Here is a 22,201-nt window from a genome sequence, read left to right as displayed (position 1 = left end):
TTCTGACCAAACTGAGCTTTCAAGATCATTGCCTAACAGACAGTCTACTGGGAGGTCTGCACTCACAACAACTTTCTTTAGGCCATCTACCCCTCCCCAGGAGAAGTTCACAACAGCCACACTATGTGAAGTAGTGGAGTTGCTTGCATTGGTCACTAGGTACCTTTCACCTAGTACAATCTGTCCAGGGTCCACAAAGTCAGGTGTCACCATAGTGACACTGGCACATGTGTCCCTGTAGGCCTGAGCCAGTTTCTCATTTATCAAAGGCGTCTGCCTATATTTGCCCAGGTTACTGGGACTCACTGTAGTGGACAAAGCTAAGTCCACATCATATAGGAGAACTGCCTGAGTAGGGACTCTGACTAGGCCAGATTCCATCTCAGTACCCAAGGTTAACCCCACTATACCCTTAGGTTGTGTACCACCACTGTTAACTGTACTAGGGGGTGCAGGTGCTTTAGGAGCTACAGTGGTGGGGACTGGATTTTTCTTGGTGCATTCACTGCCCCAGTGTGAAACTGATTTGCAGGTATTACACCAAGGTTTCTTTGGGCCATCATTCTTCTTTTTCTTGTTTCCATTTTGGGAACCACCCTCCTTATTACTAGTTTGGGGGCCTGAAGACTTCTGGTCCTTTTCTTTATCTTTCTGATTCCCACCCTTCTGGTCTGTTTTCTTCTGGTCACCACCTTGGTTCTGGGGTTTCTGCTTAATCCTTGTTCTGACCCATTTGTCTGCCTTCTTTCCCAATTCTTGGGGAGAGGTCAGATCAGAGTCAATAAGGTATTGATGCAACAGCTGGTTCTGACAGTTATTAAGGATCGGCTCTCTCATTATAAGATTGTACAATCCTGTATAGTCTGAGACTTTACTTCCCTGCAGGCAACCCTCCAGAGCCTTAGTGGCACAATCAACAAAATCAGTCCAGTCCTGAGTCTGTGCTTTTTGGGTGTCTCTGAACAACAACCTGTATTGCTCAGTGGTTAGGCCAAACCCTTCAATAAGAGCACTCTTCAGGACAGAGTAGTTTTTGGCATCCTCAGGTCTAACTGTGAGGAGCCTATCCCTCCCTTTCTCTGAAAAGGAGTACCATAAAATTGCAGCCCACTGATCCTGAGGAAACTGCTGTACCATGCAGGCTCTCTCAAGAGCAGTCATCCATTTGTGGATGTCATCCCCTTCCTTGTAGGTGGGCACAATTGTTGTCAGGTTTCAATTATCATAGCTCCTGTCTTTCTCTCTAGGAATATTGCTGCCACCAGTGGCATCTAAGCCACACAACTTTTGTTCTCTTGCCAAAGCAAGTCTAGCTTGAGCCAGGGCTACCTCCTCCCTCTCTATCTGGAGTTTGACAGCCCTCATCCTGGCCCTATGCTCTATCTTCTGAGAAGAAGTCATTCCTCTCTGAGATTCTCTTGAGGCACTAGAAATATGAGAGTCCACTGACGGAGATCTCACTCTTCTGTTGCCTGGGAGAATGATATGTTGGGTTCTGGGGAGGTGCTGGCCCTCTCCATTCCCCAGTAGGTCTAAGTTGGCCTGGTTAAGCCTGGCAACTACAACCTGGTTACCCCTCTGGTCCTGATTTTCTGGGTCCTCTACATCTGAGTCATCCTCCTCCTCTTCCTCCTCTTCTTCTTCCTCTTCTGGAGTGGTATCAGTTACAGGGGGGTTCACTCCATCTCCTGAATCTAGGGGAGCTGCACTCGCCTTAGCTAAGTCATCCTGTTCTAGAATGGCTATCAGGGTAGGAATGGTGGGACCTCTGCCCCTTTTTAGCCCTCTTGATATGCGCAAGGCACACAAGTTTTGTGGCTAAGTTTGTCATAGCTGGAAGTTGCCTTGGTAAGGTCAACTGTCACAGGCAGAGAGATTGGAGCTTCACCTGTGCCAGACATGACTGCTAGTGAGGTGTAAGTGATGCACCTACCTACACTAAGTGTTTTCCTACTGTACCTTGCTAGTGAGTTATAGTCAGGGTGTGCTAATCCCTTTAATCTACAACTACTAAGTTCAGTAGAACTTAATATGCTAAGCTTTTGATTTATATGTACCTAAGGTACTTGATGTGATCTTTCAATTTGATAAAAAGATTGCAATGGTAAAACAACAGCAAGCTCAAATCCGCACCGCTGCGTACCAATGTGAGAAGTTGGCCTGATATATGATGTTTCCAAATCTGGAACCACCTTGTATCAGTCCAAGCTAACCCTTATGGTGTCTGGTTGTAAGTCAACCTTGTAGACAAGCTATCTTTATGGTAGCATAGACTAAGCAGCCTTGAAGGCTTAACTCAAGAGGTCGTGTTAAGCGAGCTGTTTTACCAATCACAGTCCTGTAATATCAAATGAAAGGACACCACACAAGTATATATTATAAAATATATGTATTTATTACTTAAAATAATCCCCAGTATTCTTTATGAACAAAGGGGCACAAGCGTTAAATCAAAAGCACAGTATAACATACAAAGTTGCACAATTATGGATGAGGGCGAGGGGCCACTCAGACCATATACTAAAAAAAGTGGTATAAGAGATACCAATCGAACAGTGGTTAGGCCTAGGGCCTAGGGAATCGCTGGGAGCAGTCGGGACAAGCAATGCTGAAGTCGGGAAAAGCCCGCGGGATTTGGGTGCAGTGCTTAAAGCACACGCATGCACCAATGCAAGTCAATGGTGCGTAAAAGTTACACAAGCAGTGTTTAAGGATACGTCCGCTGAACCTAGAAGGACAAAACTTTAGTCACAGACCCTAGAGGTGTGTACCAGTGTGGGAACACTGGCAGGAAGCGGGTGCATAGGGTCGAAGTGGCGTCGGGTTTCGTCACGCAGGTTCTGGGTGCTTGAAGCTGAAGATGCTGCAGGCGATGGGAAAGAGAAGTGTCCGGTGGGATCCAAGGGTGGATCCGGATAGAAAAGTACCTGAAAGCAGAGGGGACAGAGTCTGGGTCACTCAGCAGTGACCAGGGTGGAACCAGGACGGAACCAGGCAATGTCGGGCGCAATCAGGTGGTTGTCGAGGAGCTTCTCTCCGCTGTCACGTGGGCTCTGGGGCATCTACGACGTCCAGGAGCGGGTCACGATCTGTCCCACGAAGGCTCTCGCCGTCGGCGCTGTCGGCTTCAAGATTGGAGCAAACAACACTTGGCAAAAGCAATCCACGCGGAACTGGAAGATTGCTTCTCACTCGGACCAGGAGGGTCAGAGTGGGTGCTCCTTTTCAGGGGAGCTGGTGTAAATCTGGAGCAACCAAAATCACAAGTCGTATTTCGGTTTTCGCCGGCACAGGGGCCACAAGCCAGCTGGCAAGTGACCGGGCCAACGCGTTGAGCCAAAAGAAGCAGAAGGGCCCCACGCAGCACTCGTCGAGTGTGGAGGGCTGAACTTCGGTGCAAGACTGGCTCAGGGTTGGGGCTTCTCAAACCCCGGTGTACAGCTTCGAGGGTCACTCGTGGGCTGCACGGTCAGCGTCTCGTGGTCTTTCCAAGATGGCGTGCCCCACGCTTCCGGTCGCCTCCACGGGTCTCAGCTCTGCAGGGACTGTGGATCGGGCCGTTATAAGGCAGGCAAGCTTGATCTCGTCGATCTCTGTCGCTCGAGTTCCGGCGGGAACTGCAACAAAGCAGACGTCGATATGCTGGATGGTGCCTGTTTGCACAGGGTGGTCACTCCTTGACCACAAGGGAGATTCTTCAGTCTTCTACGTTGAGTAGGATGTCGAAGGGTCAAGAGTTTTGTTTCTTATGTTTCATCAGGATAATCTCAAGTGCATTGGCACTGCTCCCATTCTTATACCAATCTAGGGGGCTGGATTACCTGCTAGGTCCCCTCCTATGGGTGGGACCCAGGAAGGGGGTGGGTACACCCCTTTCCTTTGATCCAGGCTGCCCTGGGACTGGGGCTGGTGTGCCCCAGGACCGGTTTGACCGGATTATGCAAGGGGCAGCCTTGTGCTCCCCATGCAGTGTCTGGTTTCTTTCAAACCTCCCTGCTACAATCCACTATCTCCTGTCTGGGGTGGTGTGACACCTCCCTGCGACAGGAAACCCTTTCTCCAGGCCCCCTTGGCTGAGTTTCGGTCAGCTGCAGGGGGTCAGACTCGTGTCTGTGGCAGAAGCATCCATTTTGTGGATCTGAGGCCCTTTTAGAAATTAACCGCATTTCAGTAAAGTAACATGTCTTCTCCCTCTAGAGGGGTGGAATGTTATCCCCGTCGCCAGAACTGGCGAGGGGATAGTATTCCAAATCGCATGACACCTTACACGACATGTTTTGATAAAGCCAAACCAAAGTTGCTATATAACCGCGAGCATTGTAGTGCACTTAATAGTATATGATATGGCATTATCCCGGAACAGCTTAGGGAGTTGTTCCCGACAGCTGCAGACAGGCTCAGCTCATGCTAGAGCTCCATCTCACATTAAACCACGCACTCTGCCTCCAGGATTGATGAGGCCTTCCATAGGAGTGGCTCACAGGTTTATATGTGTCCAGATATAGGTTTAGATATAGGTATACTATACCTAAGCAAGAGGTGATTACACCAACTTGCCCCAGCTGAGTGATCAGCCAGTTGTGTCAATTTAAGAACCAGCCAGGGGTGGCAAAAGATATGCTGCAGCCCCTGGTAGGCCTTGGTGGCACCTATGCCCTGAGCACCTATAGTGCATGGTACAGGGGCTGACAAGGAGTCAATTTCCAATTGTGGTATGTACCTATAGCACATATATTATAATTTAGAGAGAGAACAGCAGGCTGGGGGTCTGATTAGCAGGCCCACAGCCTCAGTAGTCGAAAACCAGTGAAGCAAAAAGCAAAAATTTGGGGTGACCATAGGATAGCAGACCCTACTCTCCTACAGACTGTGTCATTGCACCTATGGCTCAGAGAAGATTCAGGTCTACCCATGTGTTGGGCAGTGTATGATTGCATCTCAGGCTCAGAGAGGGTTTAGGTCTACCCATGTGTTTGGACAGTGTGTGATTGCATCTTAGGCTCAGAGAGGGTCCAGGTCTACCCGTGTGTTGGACAGTGTGTGATTGCACCTTAGGCTCAGAGAGGGTTCAGGTCTACCTTTGTGTTGGACAGTGTGTTATTGCACCTTAGGCTCAGAGAGGGTTCAGGTCTACCCTTGTGTTGGACAGTGTGTGGTTGCATCCCAGGCTCAAAGAGGGATCAGGTCTACCCTTGTGTTGGACAGTTTGTGATTGCACCACCTCAGGCTCAGAGAGGGTTCAGGTCTGCCCTTGTGTTGGACAGTGTGTGATTGTACCTCAGACTCAGAGAGGGATCAGGTCTGCCCTTGTATTGGACAGTGTGTAGTCTCATCTCGGGCTCAGATAGGGTTCAGGTCTACCCTTCTGTTGGACCGTGTGTGATTGTACCTCAGGGTCAGAGAGGGTTCAGGTCTACCCTCGCGTTCGATAGTGTGTGATTGCACCTCAGGGTAAGAGAAGGTTCAGGTCTACCATTGTTTTGGACAGTGTGTCATTGCACCTTAGGCTCAGAGAAGGTTCAGGTCTACCCATGTGTTGGCCTGTGTCATTGCACCTCAGGGTCAGAGAGGGTTCAGGTCTACCCTTGTGTTGGACAGTGTGTGATTGCATCTCAGGCTCAGAGAGGGTTCAGGTCTACCCTTGTGTTCGACAATGTGTCATTACACCTTAGGCTCGGAGAGGGTTCAGGTCTACCCATGTGTTGGACAGTGTGTGATTGAACCTCGGGGTCAGAGAGGGTTCGGGTCTACCTTTGTGTTGGACAGTGTCATTGCACCTTAGGCTCAGAGAGGGTTCAGGTCTACCAGTGTGTTGGACTGTGTCATTGCACCTTAGGTTCAGAGAGGGTAAAGGTCTACCCATGTGTTGGGCAGTGTATGATTGCATCTCAGGCTCAGAGAGGGATCAGGTCTACCCTTGCATTGGACAGTGTTTGATTGCATCTTAGGCTCAGAGAGGGTTCAGGTCTACGTGTGTGCTGGACAGTGTGTGATTGCACCTTAGGCTCAGAGAGGGTTCAGATCTACCTTTGTGTTAGACGGTGTGTGATTGCATCTCAGGTTCAGAGAGGGTTCGGGTCTACCCATGTGTTGGACAGTGTGTGATTGCACCTCAGGCTCAGAGAGGGTTCAGGTCTAGCCATGTGTTGGGCAGTTTGTGATTGCATCTCAGGCTCGGAGAGGGATCAGGTCTACCCGTGTTTTGCACTGTGTCATTGCATCTCAGGCTCAGAGAGCGTTCAGGTCTACCATTGTGTTGGACATTGTGTGATTGCTTCTGAGACTCGGAGAGGGATCAGGTCTGCCCTTGTGTTGGACAGTGTGTGATTGCATCTCAGGCTCAGAGAGGGTTCGGGTCTACCTTTGTTTTGGACATTGTGTGATTGCAACTTAGGCGCAGAGAGGGTGCAGGTCTACCCTTGTGTTGGATAGTGTGTGATTGCATCTCAGGCTCAGAGAGGATTCAGGTCTACACTTGTGTTGGACACTGTGTGATTCCATCTCCGGTTCAGAGAGGATTCAGGTCTACCCTTGTGTTGGACAGTGTGTGATTGCACCTCAGGGTCAGAGAGGGTTCAGGTCTACCCATGTGTTAAACAGTTTGTGATTGCATCTCAGGGTGAGGGAGGGTTCAGGTCTACCCATGTGTTGGACAGTGTGTCATTGCACCTTAGGCTCAGAGAGGGTTCAGGTCTACCAGTGTGTTGGACTGTGTCATTGCACCTTAGGTTCAGAGAGGGTAAAGGTCTACCCATGTGTTGGGCAGTGTATGATTGCATCTCAGGCTCAGAGAGGGATCAGGTCTACCCTTGCATTGGACAGTGTTTGATTGCATCTTAGGCTCAGAGAGGGTTCAGGTCTACGTGTGTGCTGGACAGTGTGTGATTGCACCTTAGGCTCAGAGAGGGTTCAGATCTACCTTTGTGTTAGACGGTGTGTGATTGCATCTCAGGTTCAGAGAGGGTTCGGGTCTACCCATGTGTTGGACAGTGTGTGATTGCACCTCAGGCTCAGAGAGGGTTCAGGTCTAGCCATGTGTTGGGCAGTTTGTGATTGCATCTCAGGCTCGGAGAGGGATCAGGTCTACCCGTGTTTTGCACTGTGTCATTGCATCTCAGGCTCAGAGAGCGTTCAGGTCTACCATTGTGTTGGACATTGTGTGATTGCTTCTGAGACTCGGAGAGGGATCAGGTCTGCCCTTGTGTTGGACAGTGTGTGATTGCATCTCAGGCTCAGAGAGGGTTCGGGTCTACCTTTGTTTTGGACATTGTGTGATTGCAACTTAGGCGCAGAGAGGGTGCAGGTCTACCCTTGTGTTGGATAGTGTGTGATTGCATCTCAGGCTCAGAGAGGATTCAGGTCTACACTTGTGTTGGACACTGTGTGATTCCATCTCCGGTTCAGAGAGGATTCAGGTCTACCCTTGTGTTGGACAGTGTGTGATTGCACCTCAGGGTCAGAGAGGGTTCAGGTCTACCCATGTGTTAAACAGTTTGTGATTGCATCTCAGGGTGAGGGAGGGTTCAGGTCTACCCATGTGTTGGACAGTGTGTGATTGCACCTTAGACTCAGAGAGGGTTCAGGTCTACCCTTGTGTTGGACAGTGTGTTATTTTATCTCAGGGTCAGAGAGGGTTCAGGTCTACCCTTGTGTTGGACAGTGTGTGATTGCATCTCAGGCTCAGAGAGGGTTCAGGTCTACCCATGTGTTGGACAGTGTGTGATTGCACCTCAGGGTGAGAGAGGGTTCAGGTCTACCCATGTGTTGGACAGTGTGTGATTGCACCTCAGGGTCAGAGAGGGTTCAGGTCTACCCTTGTGTTAGGCAGTGTATGATTGCACCTCAGGGTCAGAGAGGGTTCAGGCCTACCCATGTGTTAAACAGTTTGTGATTGCATCTCAGGCTCAGAGAGGGTTCAGGTCTACCCTGGTGTTGGACTTTGTGTGATTGCATCTCAGGCTCAGAGAGGGATCAGGTCTACCATTGTGCTGGACAGTGTGTGATTGCATCTCAGGCTCAGAGAGGGTTCAGGTCTACCCATGTGTTGGACAGTGTGTGGTTGTACCTCAGGCTCAGAGAGGGTTCAGGTCTACCCTTGTGTTGGACAGTGTGTTATTGAATCTCGGGCTCGGAGAGGGATCATGTCTTTCCGGTCGTTGAACTGTGTCATTGCACCTTAGGCTCAGAGAGGGTTCAGGTCTACCCTTTGTGGGACAGTGTATGATTGCATCTCAGGCTCAGAGAGGGTTTGGGTCTACCTTTGTTTTGGACAGTGTATGATTGCACCTTAGGCGCAGAGAGGGTACAGGTCTACCCTTGTGTTGGACAGTGTGTGATTGCATCTCAGGCTCAGAGAGGATTCAGGTCTACCCTTGTGTTGGACAGTGTGTGATTCCATCTCAGGCTCAGAGAGGATTCAGGTCTACCCTTGTGTTGGACAGTGTGTGATTGCATCTCAGGCTCAGAGAGGTATCAGGTCTACCCTTGTGTTGGACAGTTTGTGATGCATCTCAGGCTCAGAGAGGGTTCAAGTCTACCCTTGTTTTGGACAATGTGTCATTGCAACTTAGGCTCAGGGAGGGTTCAGGTCTACTCATGTGTTGGACAGTGTGTGATTGCTTCTCAGGCTCAGAGAGGGATCTGGTCTACCCGTGTGTTGGACTGTGTCATTGCACCTTAGGCTCAGAGAGGGTTCAGGTCTACCCGTGTGTTGGACTGTGTCATTGCACCTTAGGCTCAGAGAGGGTTCAGGTCTACCCTTGTGTTGCACAGTGTGTGATTGCATCTCAGGCTCAGAGAGGTTTCAGGTATAACCCTTGTGTTGGACTGTGTCATTGCACCTTAGACTCACAGAGGGTTCAGGTCTACTCTTGTGTTGGACAGTGTGTTATTGCATCTCAGGCTCAGAGAGGGATCAGGTTTACCCTTGGGTTGGTACGTGTGTGATTGCTTCTCAGGCTCGGAGAGGGATCAGGTCTGCCTGTGTGTTGGACTGTGTCATTGCACCTTAGGCTCAGAGAAGATTCAGGTGTACCCTTGTGTTGGACAGTGTATGATTGCATCTCAGGCTCAGAGAGGTTTCAGGTATAACCCTTGTGTTGGACTGTGTCATTGCACCTTAGACTCACAGAGGGTTCAGGTCTACCCTTCTGTTGGACAGTGTGTTATTGCATCTCAGGCTCAGAGAGGGACCAGGTCTACCCTTGGGTTGGAACATGTGTGATTGCTTCTCAGGCTCGGAGAGGGATCAGGTCTGCCTGTGTGTTGGACTGTGTCAGAAGGTTCAGTTCTACCCATGTGTTGGACAGTGTGTGATTGCACCACCTCAGGCTCAAATAGGGTTCAGGTTTAGCCTTGTGTTGGACAGTGTGTGATTGCACCTCAGGCTCAGAGAGAGGGATCAGGTCTACCCTTGTGTTGGACAGTGTGTGGTTGCATCCCAGGCTCAAATAGGGTTCAGGTCTACCCTTGTGTTGGACAGTGTGTGATTGCACCTCAGGCTCAGAGAGGGTTCAGGTCTACCCTTGTGTTGCACAGTGTGTGATTGCATCTCACGCTCAGAGTGGTTTCAGGTGTAACCCTTGTGTTGGACTGTGTCATTGCACCTTAGGCTCAGAGAGGGTTCAGGTCTACCCTTGTGTTGGACAGCGTGTGATTGCACCTTAGGCTCAGAGAGGGTTCAGGTCTACCCTTGTGTTGGACTGTGTCATTGCACCGTAGACTCACAGAGGGTTCAGGTCTACTCTTGTGTTGGACAGTGTGTTATTGCATCTCAGGCTCAGAGAGGGATCAGGTTTACCCTTGGGTTGGAACGTGTGTGATTGCTTCTCAGGTTCGGAGAGGGATCAGGTCTGCCTGTGTGTTGGACTGTGTCATTGCACCTTAGGCTCAGAGAAGGTTCAGGTGTACCCTTGTGTTGGACAGTGTATGATTGCACCTTAGACTCACAGAGGGTTCAGGTCTACCCTTGTGTTGGACAGTGTATTATTGCATCTCAGGCTCAGAGAGGGATCATGTCTACCCTTGGGTTGGAACTTGTGTGATTGCTTCTCAGGCTCGGAGAGGGATCAGGTCTGCCTGTGTGTTGGACTGTGTCAGAAGGTTCAGTTCTACCCATGTGTTGGACAGTGTGTGATTGCACCACCTCAGGCTCAAATAGGGTTCAGGTCTGCCCTTGTATTGGACAGTGTGTTATTGCATCTCAGGCTCATAGAGGATTCAGGTCTACCCTTGTGTTGGACAGTGTGTGATTGCACCTCAGGGTCAGAGAGGGTTCAGGTCTGCCCGTGTGTTGGACTGTGTGTGATTGCATCTCAGGCTCAGAGAGGGTTCAGGTCTGCCCTTGTGTTGGACAGTGTGTAGTCTCATCTCGGGCTCAGATAGGGTTCAGGTCTACCCTTCTGTTGGACCGTGTGTGATTGTACCTCAGGGTCAGAGATGGTTCAGGTCTACCCTCGCGTTGGATAGTGTGTGATTGCACCTCAGGGTAAGAGAAGGTTCAGGTCTACCATTGTTTTGGACAGTGTGTCATTGCACCTTAGGCTCAGAGAAGGTTCAGGTCTACCCATGTGTTGGCCTGTGTCATTGCACCTCAGGGTCAGAGAGGGTTCAGGTCTACCCTTGTGTTGGACAGTGTGTGATTGGACCTTAGGCTCAGAGAGGGTTCAGGTCTACCCATGTGTTGGACAGTGTGTGATTGCATCTCAGGCTCAGAGAGGGTTCAGGTCTACCCTTGTGTTCGACAATGTGTCATTACACCTTAGGCTCGGAGAGGGTTCAGGTCTACCCATGTGTTGGACAGTGTGTGATTGAACCTCGGAGTCAGAGAGGGTTCGGGTCTACCCTTGTGTTGGACAGTGTCATTGCACCTTAGGCTCAGAGAGGGTTCAGGTCTACCAGTGTGTTGGACTGTGTCATTGCACCTTAGGTTCAGAGAGGGTTCAGGTCTACCCATGTGTTGGGCAGTGTATGATTGCATCTCAGGCTCAGAGAGGGATCAGGTCTACCCTTGCGTTGGACAGTGTTTGATTGCATCTTAGGCTCAGAGAGGGTTCAGGTCTACGTGTGTGCTGGACAGTGTCTGATTGCACCTTAGGCTCAGAGAGGGTTCAGATCTACCTTTGTGTTAGACGGTGTGTGATTGCATCTCAGGTTCAGAGAGGGTTCGGGTCTACCCATGTGTTGGACAGTGTGTGATTGCACCTCAGGCTCAGAGAGGGTTCAGGTCTAGCCATGTGTTGGGCAGTTTGTGATTGCCTCTCAGGCTCGGAGAGGGATCAGGTCTACCCGTGTTTTGTACTGTGTCATTGCATCTCAGGCTCAGAGAGCGTTCAGGTCTACCATTGTGTTGGACATTGTGTGATTGCTTCTGAGGCTCGGAGAGGGATCAGGTCTGCCCTTGTGTTGGACAGTGTGTGATTGCATCTCAGGCTCAGAGAGGGTTCGGGTCTACCTTTGTTTTGGACAGTGTGTGATTGCACTTTAGGCGCAGAGAGGGTGCAGGTCTACCCTTGTGTTGGACAGTGTGTGATTGCATCTCAGGCTCAGAGGGGATTCAGGTCTACACTTGTGTTGGACACTGTGTGATTCCATCTCAGGTTCAGAGAGGATTCAGGTCTACCCTTGTGTTGGACTGTGTGTGATTGCACCTCAGGCTCAGAGAGGGATCAGGTCTGCCCAAATGTTAGACTCTGTCATTGCACCTAAGGCTCAGAGAGGGTTCAGGTCTACCCATGTGTTGGACTGAGTCATTGCACCTTAGGCTCAGAGAGGGTTCTGGTCTACCCTTGTGTTGCACAGTGTGTGATTGCATCTCAGGCTCAGAGAGGATTCAGGTCTACCCTTGTGTTGGACAGTGTGTGATTGCATCTCATGGTCAGAGAGGGATCAGCTCTACCCTTCTGTTGGAAAGTTTGTGATTGCACCTCAGGCTCAGAGAGGGTTCAGGTCTGCCCCTGTGTTGGACAGGTTGTGATTGCACCTTTGGCTCAGAGAGGGTTCAGGTCTACCCTTGTGTTGGTCTGTGTCATTGCACATCAGGCTCAGAGAGGGTTCAGGTCTACCCATGTGTTGGACTGTGTCATTGCACTTCAGGGTCAAAGAGGGTTCAGGTCTAGCCATGTGTTGGGCAGTGTGTGATTGCATCTCAGGCTCAGAGAGGGTTTGGGTCTACCTTTGTTTTGGACAGTGTATGATTGCACCTTAGGCGCAGAGAGGGTACAGGTCTACCCTTGTGTTGGACAGTGTGTGATTGCATCTCAGGCTCAGAGAGGATTCAGGTCTACCCTTGTGTTGGACAGTGTGTGATTCCATCTCAGGCTCAGAGAGGATTCAGGTCTACCCTTGTGTTGGACAGTGTGTGATTGCATCTCAGGCTCAGAGAGGTATCAGGTCTACCCTTGTGTTGGACAGTTTGTGATGCATCTCAGGCTCAGAGAGGGTTCAAGTCTACCCTTGTTTTGGACAATGTGTCATTGCAACTTAGGCTCAGGGAGGGTTCAGGTCTACTCATGTGTTGGACAGTGTGTGATTGCTTCTCAGGCTCAGAGAGGGATCAGGTTTACCCTTGCGTTGGTACGTGTGTGATTGCTTCTCAGGCTCGAAGAGGGATCAGGTCTGCCTGTGTGTTGGACTGTGTCAGAAGGTTCAGTTCTACCCATGTGTTGGACAGTGTGTGATTGCACCACCTCAGGCTCAAATAGGGTTCAGGTCTACCCATGTGTTAGACAGTGTGTTATTGCATCTCAGGCTCATAGAGGATTCAGGTCTACCCTTGTGCTGGACAGTGTGTGATTGCACCTCAGGGTCAGAGAGGGTTCAGGTCTGCCCGTGTGTTGGACTGTGTGTGATTGCATCTCAGGCTCAGAGAGGGTTCAGGTCTGCCCTTGTGTTGGACAGTGTGTAGTCTCATCTCGGGCTCAGATAGGGTTCAGGTCTACCCTTCTGTTGGACCGTGTGTGATTGTACCTCAGGGTCAGAGAGGGTTCAGGTCTACCCTCGCGTTGGATAGTGTGTGATTGCACCTCAGGGTAAGAGAAGGTTCAGGTCTACCATTGTTTTGGACAGTGTGTCATTGCACCTTAGGCTCAGAGAAGGTTCAGGTCTACCCATGTGTTGGCCTGTGTCATTGCACCTCAGGGTCAGAGAGGGTTTAGGTCTACCCTTGTGTTGGACAGTGTGTGATTGTACCTTAGGCTCAGAGAGGGTTCAGGTCTACCCATGTGTTGGACAGTGTGTGATTGCATCTCAGGCTCGGAGAGGGTTCAGGTCTACGCATGTGTTGGACAGTGTGTGATTGAACCTCGGGGTCAGAGAGGGTTCGGGTCTACCCTTGTGTTGGACAGTGTCATTGCACCTTAGGCTCAGAGGGTTCAGGTCTACCAGTGTGTTGGACTGTGTCATTGCACCTTAGGTTCAGAGAGGGTTCAGGTCTACCCATGTGTTGGGCAGTGTATGATTGCATCTCAGGCTCAGAGAGGGATCAGGTCTACCCTTGCGTTGGACAGTGTTTGATTGCATCTTAGGCTCAGAGAGGGTTCAGGTCTATGTGTGTGCTGGACAGTGTGTGATTGCACCTTAGGCTCAGAGAGGGTTCAGATCTACCTTTGTGTTGGACAGTGTGTGATTGCATCTCAGGTTCAGAGAGGGTTCGGGTCTACCCATGTGTTGGACAGTGTGTGATTGCACCTCAGGCTCAGAGAGGGTTCAGGTCTAGCCATGTGTTGGGCAGTTTGTGATTGCATCTCAGGCTCGGAGAGGGATCAGGTCTACCCGTGTTTTGCACTGTGTCATTGCATCTCAGGCTCAGAGAGCGTTCAGGTCTACCATTGTGTTGGACATTGTGTGATTGCTTCTGAGGCTCGGAGAGGGATCAGGTCTGCCCTTGTGTTGGACAGTGTGTGATTGCATCTCAGGCTCAGAGAGGGTACGGGTCTACCTTTGTTTTGGACAGTGTGTGATTGCACCTTAGGCGCAGAGAGGGTGCAGGTCTACCCTTGTGTTGGACAGTGTTTGATTGCATCTCAGGCTCAGAGAGGATTCAGGTCTACACTTGTGTTGGACTGTGTGTGATTGCACCTCAGGCTCAGAGAGGGATCAGGTCTACCCATGTGTTGGACAGTTTGTGATTGCACCTCAGGCTCAGAGAGGGTTCAGGTCTACACTTGTGTTGGACTGTGTGTGATTGCACCTATGGCTCAGAGAAGATTCAGGTCTACCCATGTGTTGGGCAGTGTGTGATTGCACCTCAGGCTCAGAGAGGGTTCAGGTCTACCCTTGTGTTGGACAGTGTGTGATTGCACCTCAGGGTCAGAGAGGGTTCAGGTCTTCCCTTGTGTTGGACAGCGTGTGATTGCACCTTAGGCTCAGAGAGGGTTCAGGTCTACCCTTGTGTTGCACAGTGTGTGATTGCATCTCAGGCTCAGAGTGGTTTCAGGTGTAACCCTTGTTTTGGACTGTGTCATTGCACCTTAGGCTCAGAGAGGGTTCAGGTCTACCCTTGTGTTGGACTGTGTCATTGCACCTTAGACTTACAGAGGGTTCAGGTCTACTCTTGTGTTGGGCAGTATGTTATTGCATCTCAGGCTCAGAGAGGGATCAGGTTTACCCTTGGGTTGGAACGTGTGTGATTGCTTCTCAGGCTCGGAGAGGGATCAGGTCTGTCTGTGTGTTGGACTGTGTCATTGCACCTTAGGCTCAGAGAAGGTTCAGGTGTACCCTTGTGTTGGACAGTGTATGATTGCACCTTAGACTCACAGAGGGTTCAGGTCTACCCTTGTGTTGGACAGTGTGTTATTGCATCTCAAGCTCAGAGAGGGATCATGTCTACCCTTGGGTTGGAACTTGTGTGATTGCTTCTCAGGCTCGGAGAGGGATCAGGTCTGCCTGTGTGTTGGACTGTGTCAGAAGGTTCAGTTCTACCCATGTGTTGGACAGTGTGTGATTGCACCACCTCAGGCTCAAATAGGGTTCAGGTCTGCCCTTGTGTTGGACTGTGTCATTGCACATTAGGCTCAGAGAGGGTTCAGGTCTACCCATGTGTTAGACAGTGTGTTATTGCATCTCAGGCTCATAGAGGATTCAGGTCTACCCTTGCGTTGGACAGTGTGTGATTGCACCTCAGGGTCAGAGAGGGTTCAGGTCTACCCGTGTGTTGGACTGTGTGTGATTGCATCTCAGGCTCAGAGAGGGTTCAGGTCTACCTTGTTTTGGACAGTGTATGATTGCACCTCAGGGTCAGTGAGGGCTCTGGTCTACCCTTGTGTTGGACAGTGTGTGATTGCTTCTCAGGCTCAGAGAGGGTTCAGGTCTACCCTTGTGTTGGACAGTGTGTTATTGCATCTCAGGCTCAGAGAGGGTTCAGGTCTACCCTTGTGCTGGACAGTGTGTTATTGCATCTCAGGCTCAGAGAGGGTTCAGGTCTACCCTTGTGTTGGACTGTGTGTGATTGCATCTCAGGCTCAGAGAGGGTCAGGTTTACCCATGTGTTAAGCAGTTTGTGATTGCATCTCAGGCTCAGAGAGGGTTCAAGTCTACCCTTGTATTGGACAGTGTGTTATTGCATCTCAGGCTCATAGAGGGTTCAGGTCTACCATTGTTTTGGACAGTGTGTGATTGCATCTCAGGCTCGGAGAGGGATCAGGTGTGCCCGTGTGTTGGACAGTGTGTGATTGCACCTTAGACTCAGAGAGGGTTCAGGTCTACCCTTGTGTTGGACAGTGTGTTATTTCATCTCAGGGTCAGAGAGGGTTCAGGTCTACCCTTGTGTTGGACAGTGTGTGATTGCATCTCAGGCTCAGAGAGGGTTCAGGTGTACCCTGGTGTTGGACTTTGTGTGATTGCATCCCAGGCTCAGAGAGGGATCAGGTATACCATTGTGCTGGACAGTGTGTGATTGCATCTCAGGCTCAGAGAGGGTTCAGGTCTACCCATGTGTTGGACAGTGTGTGATTGCACCTCAGGCTCAGAGAGGGTTCAGGTCTACCCTGGTGTTGGACTTTGTGTGATTGCATCTCAGGCTCAGAGAGGGATCAGGTATACCATGTGCTGGACAGTGTGTGATTGCATCTCAGGCTCAGAGAGGGTTCAGGTCTACCCTTGTGTTGGACAGTGTGTTATCGAATCTCGGGCTCGGAGAGGGATCATGTCTTTCCGGTCGTTGGACTGTGTCATTGCACCTTAGGCTCAGAGAGGGTTCAGGTCTACCCTTTGTTGGACAGTGTGTGATTGCATCTCAGGCTCAGAGAGGGTTTGGGTCTACCCATGTGTTGGACAGTGTGTGATTGCATCTCAGGCTCAGAGAGGGTTCAGGTCTACCTTTATGTTAGACTGTGTGTGATTGCACCTCAGGCTCAGAGAGGGCTCAGGTCTACCCTTGTGTTGGACAGTGTGTGATTGCATCTCAGCCTCAGAGAGGGTTCAGGTCTACCCTTGTGTTGGACAGTGTGTGATTGCATCTCAGGCTCAGAGAGGGTTCAGGTCTACCCATGTGTTGGACAGTGTGTGATTGCACCTTAGGCTCAGAGAGCGTTCAGGTCTACCCATGTGTTGGACAGTGCGTGATTGCAACTCGGGCTCAGAGAGAATTCAGGTCTTCTGAAGTGTGAGGTAAACAGTTTTACTGCTGTGATTGTTGTACAAGCAGATCATCTTTTAACCCTTTAATTTCTTTAGTCATTTTTTAAAGAGTCTGAGATTTTGTGCTTTACTTGTATAAAAATATTGGAAGATAAAAGCCGCATGCTTTTCCACATCATTCGAAACTGGCAATAATAACAGCAAGTGAGTCCTCTTTAATTGGACTCACCATGTTCAGATGTTCAGATGTTGAGGTTCTCCTAATGTTTTCCACACAGTTCATGTTTCCCTTTCTCCCCTGGCCTAAATGTCACATAACCAATGACTTGTCTCTGACAAAGGTCTTCATAGATTACCAAAGAGAAATATAGTCTTCCTTCATTTATGACAAAATAAGTTTAGTTGAATAGTTTCTGTTAATTGGTTTTGCAAATAGACTCCTAAGAAACTGATACCTCTCTGATGTTGTTTCCTCCTTGGCTGCCTGTGATGTAGATGTCGTTTATACAGTTGTGCCCAGAGAGTTATTGATTGTTTCTGTTCTGCCCAATGTGACGTCATTCGCATGTATTTTCTGTTTATAGCTCATGGTATCAGGTCTTCTTTCAGATAGTTGCTTTTTAGTTATACTACAAGGATTTCTCAATTCTGTGTTTAATCTGTCATGCTATAACGCAATTATATGTGGTCCGTCTCTTCTTTTCAGGGGTTCCACGTATAACAGCAGTGTTTTCACTGAGCACAAGTACAGAGGAGGAATCAGGTGATCAGGAGACAACACAACCTGAGATAGGGATATCAGGTGAGCATGAGAACATGTGGTTAGATCCAAGATAGTGGACAATATAACACGTTTTGTGAATTTGAGAAATAATGCTTCATTGTACATAACCATAGGAACTTTTGAAGATGATTTAAGGGAGCATTTTTACAGCAATTATTATAGCAGATTTTGGGAAGATTTTAGATAAATTTCAATGAAGGAAAATTAATGTTCGAGGCATGTGGGGCTTAGTAACACATGTTTTGCATACTCCTGCCATTTAGTGTTGGGTCTGGATTTGTGCAAGTTGTTCCACAAAGTCTTCCAAGTCATGAGCTATAGTGACTCCTTCTATTGCTGATGATGCACATGGGCATCGACTCCATTGTTATATTGTTTTCTTTCTGCTGTCTCGGTTCGGACGTGTGTGCCTGTGCTCTGGGTCGAGAAAGTTACGGTGCTCTTTTTGGTTCATGCTCCACTTTCACCCTCGTCTGTATTGTTTTTGATCTCGCTATTCTATTCTGCGTATCCTAGGTATAGAAAAATATATCGCTCATTGAGTTGACACGCTTGGACCACGGCCCCTATATGGTCTTGCCTTTCAGGGCCTTTATTACAGCCTTCTTCAGGTTTTCCAAAGAATGCATTGCTGGTGATGGAACGGACCCCCTTCCGTAACTGCCCTTGCTGCCACATGAAATATTCTCAGAACGATCAACATCAGGTCTGTAATGTGCATTTGTCACCATAAAACAGAGAGGAAGATTGGAAGGCCTTTAGTTCATTCTATTTCAAGAAGACACTACAAGTTCATTGCGCACATCAGTTCGCAATGCAGTGGAGCAACATCAAGGACACTCCCGATATCTTTGGACATGAAAGCATCGAAGCAGAAGATGAAGAACGTCCTGAACATCTGTTGCCTAGGGACAGGAGTTCCTAGTTGAGTGCAGTTCCGGCTCCGACCTCAAGGTCGATTTAGAGATCCAGGTTGTTATGCTGGTTCAACCACCTGTGAGTATGGTATCTTACCCTCAACACTGAGTAGAACACTCAGAAAGATACACAGTCCCTACTGATCAAGAGACCCTCGGTCCACCACTACCTTCTGGCCATGGTTGACACTGACCCCCACGCGCCCTCCGGCTTGGCACCAAAACACCAGCTGAAGCCTTCAACATCCAGCTACGCTGTGCCAAGCCGACTATCGCTGCAAACCCAATCGACCATATCTGCCACTTTGACTCCGAGTGGCACTTCGGTACCGAAACAGAAACACGGCTTGTTTCTGAAAGACTCAAAAGTCCACTCAACCAGATTCTGGAAAGCCCGTGGAGCCCATCCTCCATAAACTGCAAGAGAAACTGGATGCTCGTCAGAATCATATCCACATCCAACCTCACACATGGTATCCTTATTAAGCCTGCTGCGCCAATTCCTTCACCACTGAAAGGAACAGTTGTCTTCCCAGCAATCTCTTAATACATCTATACCGCTCAAACAAAGGAAGAATTCAGACAAATCCACTAGCCCTTTGCCACCACCTCCTCCACCACCACCTCCACAAGACTCCCCTTCTCCACCACAGTCTGTTGAAGATCTCCTAGAAATAACATCTCAGGAGTAGCAACAAGATACCACAGGTGGGTACAGTGCAGGAGACGGCACATATTGTTCTGACCCATGGAACGCCTATGTTGACCCTCCAGGGGACACAAACTCTGATTTATATTCCAGTCAATGCTCTCCTCCTAACGATTCCACAGAGTACCAGGAGTTAATAGGCAGGAATGCTGCTTTTCATGAGGTACAGCTACATAAGGTGCCTCTAGAATAGTATTTCCTTTTTGAAACATTTTCATCTACCCATAGAGACGCTCAGTATTTACCCATGATAAAAGGCATGTTACGCCACACTGAGGATATTTTTAAGGGCCCTGTTAGAGCTAGGGTTATAAAACCTACGGTAGATAAAAAAGAAACGGCCTCTCCCTCAGATCCCATACAAATACCACCAGACTCGTTGGTCATTACCAAGGCACACAAACGTGCAAATTCACAGGCTACAGGAGATGCCCCACCACCTGATAGAGAGGAAAAAGGTTTGTGGCATAATCTGCCAATCATTGGCGCATTGCCAACTCAATTGGATTGCTGGCTCGATGTGATCGTGTCCACTGGGATGAAATGGAGGAGCTACTTCAATATCTCCCCGAGAAGCACAAAAAGAGAGGACAGGAACTTGTCTCAGAGGTCACACAAATCTCAATCCACTCCATACACTGTGCCCTGGACTCTGCCGATATCGCAGCTAGAGGCATCAATACAGACATTTTGCTGTGACGACAAGCATGGCTTTGCATTTGAGGGTGTACATTTTGATAAGGAACATCTTTTCGGTTCCCATGTTGATCTGGCCCTCGAAAAGATTAAAAAAACATACTGAGATGCAAAATCAATAGGGGCCCTTCAAACACCTACTCCTCGTGGCTTTTATCGCAGCTCCATCTATTATGGTTGTTCATACCTCTGAGCTAGCTGACCTCTTTGATGCCTCCATCTCCTACCAACGTAGTCAAAGCCAACACTCTTCTCCAAGAGGTTACTACAAAGGCTCCTACAGGGGCAACAATGCCAAAGGTAGAGGCAATGGTGATTCCCCACGCAGTGGTACTGTTGTATAGCATTTTAGGACCCTAGTGTAATTTTCCCGATTCATGCCCTTATATAGGTATAAAGCACCTTATCCTTATATAGGCATAGAAATCATAACCATATTTAGACTTAGCCTATGCAGTCCAAATACAGCATGGCTACTTCCACTAGTTCCAAAAATCCACAACGATTTCTTGGAAAAACTCGCCTTCAGCAGTCAGGGACTTCCCCTTGCTTGAATATTAATTTGTCCAAGAACTAATGGAGTTTTCAACGAACTGCGAGTCTTTGATGACGTTATTATGTCCAACCTTACGTCAAACTCGGCACCATCAAGGTATAAATATGCCCACACTTGCCCTAGCAAACACACGGTGGTTTGGAGCAGTTCGACTATCTACTTGTCCGACACAGCTCGCTCGCTGCAACAAGTGCCGAAGGAAGCCGACCCTCCAGCAGACACACTGAGAAAGACGTTGTCTTTTCTCATGCCGAGAAATCCAGCTCCAGTGTTTCTGAGCTCCCCTTGCGGGGTGTTGGGAAATCGAGTCCTGAGACCAAGAGATACCAGACCTCCTCCATTCTAAACCAAGGTACGGAGCTGATAATTGAGAAATCTTGGATAGATTCTTGGCAAAAGAACACTTAACCTATGCTACACCTCACTTACTTCTTCCCTCGTACTAGACTTAGTTTAGGTACATTGGGGTAGGCGTATTTTAGAAGCACCAGTTGAGTACTTTTAGTATTTATTATTTATGTATGTATTCTATGGCTTAGAAACCATACCATGCTTTTACAGTATTATTTTATACTACTCTTCTTGCTGTACGCATTATACTTTACAGCCAGTATTACGATTGTAGCAGTTCATTTCCTCTGCATGAGAAAGAAGACTGTTCAATAAATCCTTTTATTGAAAATGCCCGTCTCTCTATTTCTCTGCACCTCTGGTGAAACGAAGCATGCACGATTGACTGAGTGAAATATCTATCTATTGTTTCCACGACTCTAGAGATACGTTCTATCTTGGGGAAGCAAAGTTGTCATGTTTATGCGGTTGTCCGAGACTAATCCCTTATTGTGAATTCGAGAAAGTTTCTAGTGCCCTCTGAGCTAGCTGACACTCACAATTAAGTTTAATATATTCGATAGAGACCTAGTCAACCTAAGTCCTACGTCAATTCTATAGTATATATTATTCCAATGCGCAGAGCCTATTGGGAATATAGGAACTACACTACATGGCGCCCAACGTTTGCTAAGGCACTAATTTAATGCTAGATACTAGAGTAACTCAGTCGTGCTTTTCAAAGAGACCCCCTTTTCCCTTAAAATACTCCAATAGACGTCTGGGTGGGTGAAAGGATAAAATATCCGCCATGACTGAGTAGGACGAGAATCCTATGTATTAGTTTTGGTTTCTTCAATGTTGAAGGATACAGTGTTCCAAAAATATTGTGCACCTTATCTTTGTTTCCTTGAAACTTGCTCTGCAAACTTTCATTAAACAAAATGTCAGATAGCGACACCGAGAACAGTGGACCTACAAGAAACAACACAACCGGTGGAGCTGCAACAGCAGACCGACCGGGTTTAGATACTACAGGCTTTAATGAAGCCGACCCGGATGCTATAATCATCCCGGTAAATTTAAGAAAAACAATCACCTTAAAGCTTATAACAAATGGCGTATCATCGAGAGGTGGTAAGGTAATATCTGTTATAGAGGCACATGAATATCGGCAGACTGAGGTATTCTATTCATGGATTCTGTTTCCCACAGCAGATCCAGTAACACATGAGTTCCACTACTACAAAGTAGAGGAACCTCCAGTGGAATACACTCCTTTTGAGGACATTGAAATTCCACTAACTTACCAAGAGCATCAGCTTTGGTTTAAAGGCGCCCTACAATATCAAAATCACATTACCAGGCTCGGTCCACTAGGTAGACCAGGAGCAACATGGCCGGTACTAGCCAGCTATACACATTCTGACATTGAAAGAATGACCAGGGCCGGACTGGGAACCAAAACAGGCCCTGGCAAAGTGCTCAGCCGTACCCCCCACCCCCGGGGGTTGTGGGTGCCGCCGAGCTCTTTGCCAGGGCCGGTTTTCGGGCGATTTTGTTACAGGGCTGATTTTGCATCTATGCTGCAAAAACGGCCCTGTAAAAAAAATGCCCCCCAGGTGCCCAAAACG

At 48.7% G+C, this 22,201-nt stretch overlaps 1 protein-coding gene across 2 annotated transcripts in view; it reads left to right on the top strand.

The window, feature by feature from the left end:
• LOC144803331 (uncharacterized) overlaps positions 1-22,201 on the top strand; it is a 293,440-nt gene that overhangs the window by 147,241 nt on the left and 123,998 nt on the right. For both annotated transcript variants that reach the window (XM_078671859.1, XM_078671860.1), the window contains exon 5: positions 17,282-17,377. In XM_078671859.1, coding sequence (XP_078527985.1) covers positions 17,282-17,377 — 96 coding nt within the window. The remainder of the gene's footprint in view (positions 1-17,281; positions 17,378-22,201) is intronic.

The sequence above is a fragment of the Lissotriton helveticus genome, chromosome 1_2 (assembly GCF_964261635.1).
Source record: "Lissotriton helveticus chromosome 1_2, aLisHel1.1, whole genome shotgun sequence".
NCBI lineage: Eukaryota > Metazoa > Chordata > Amphibia > Caudata > Salamandridae > Lissotriton > Lissotriton helveticus.
The sequence above is the reverse complement of the archived record's forward strand: the minus strand, read 5'-3'. Positions and strand labels throughout refer to the sequence as shown.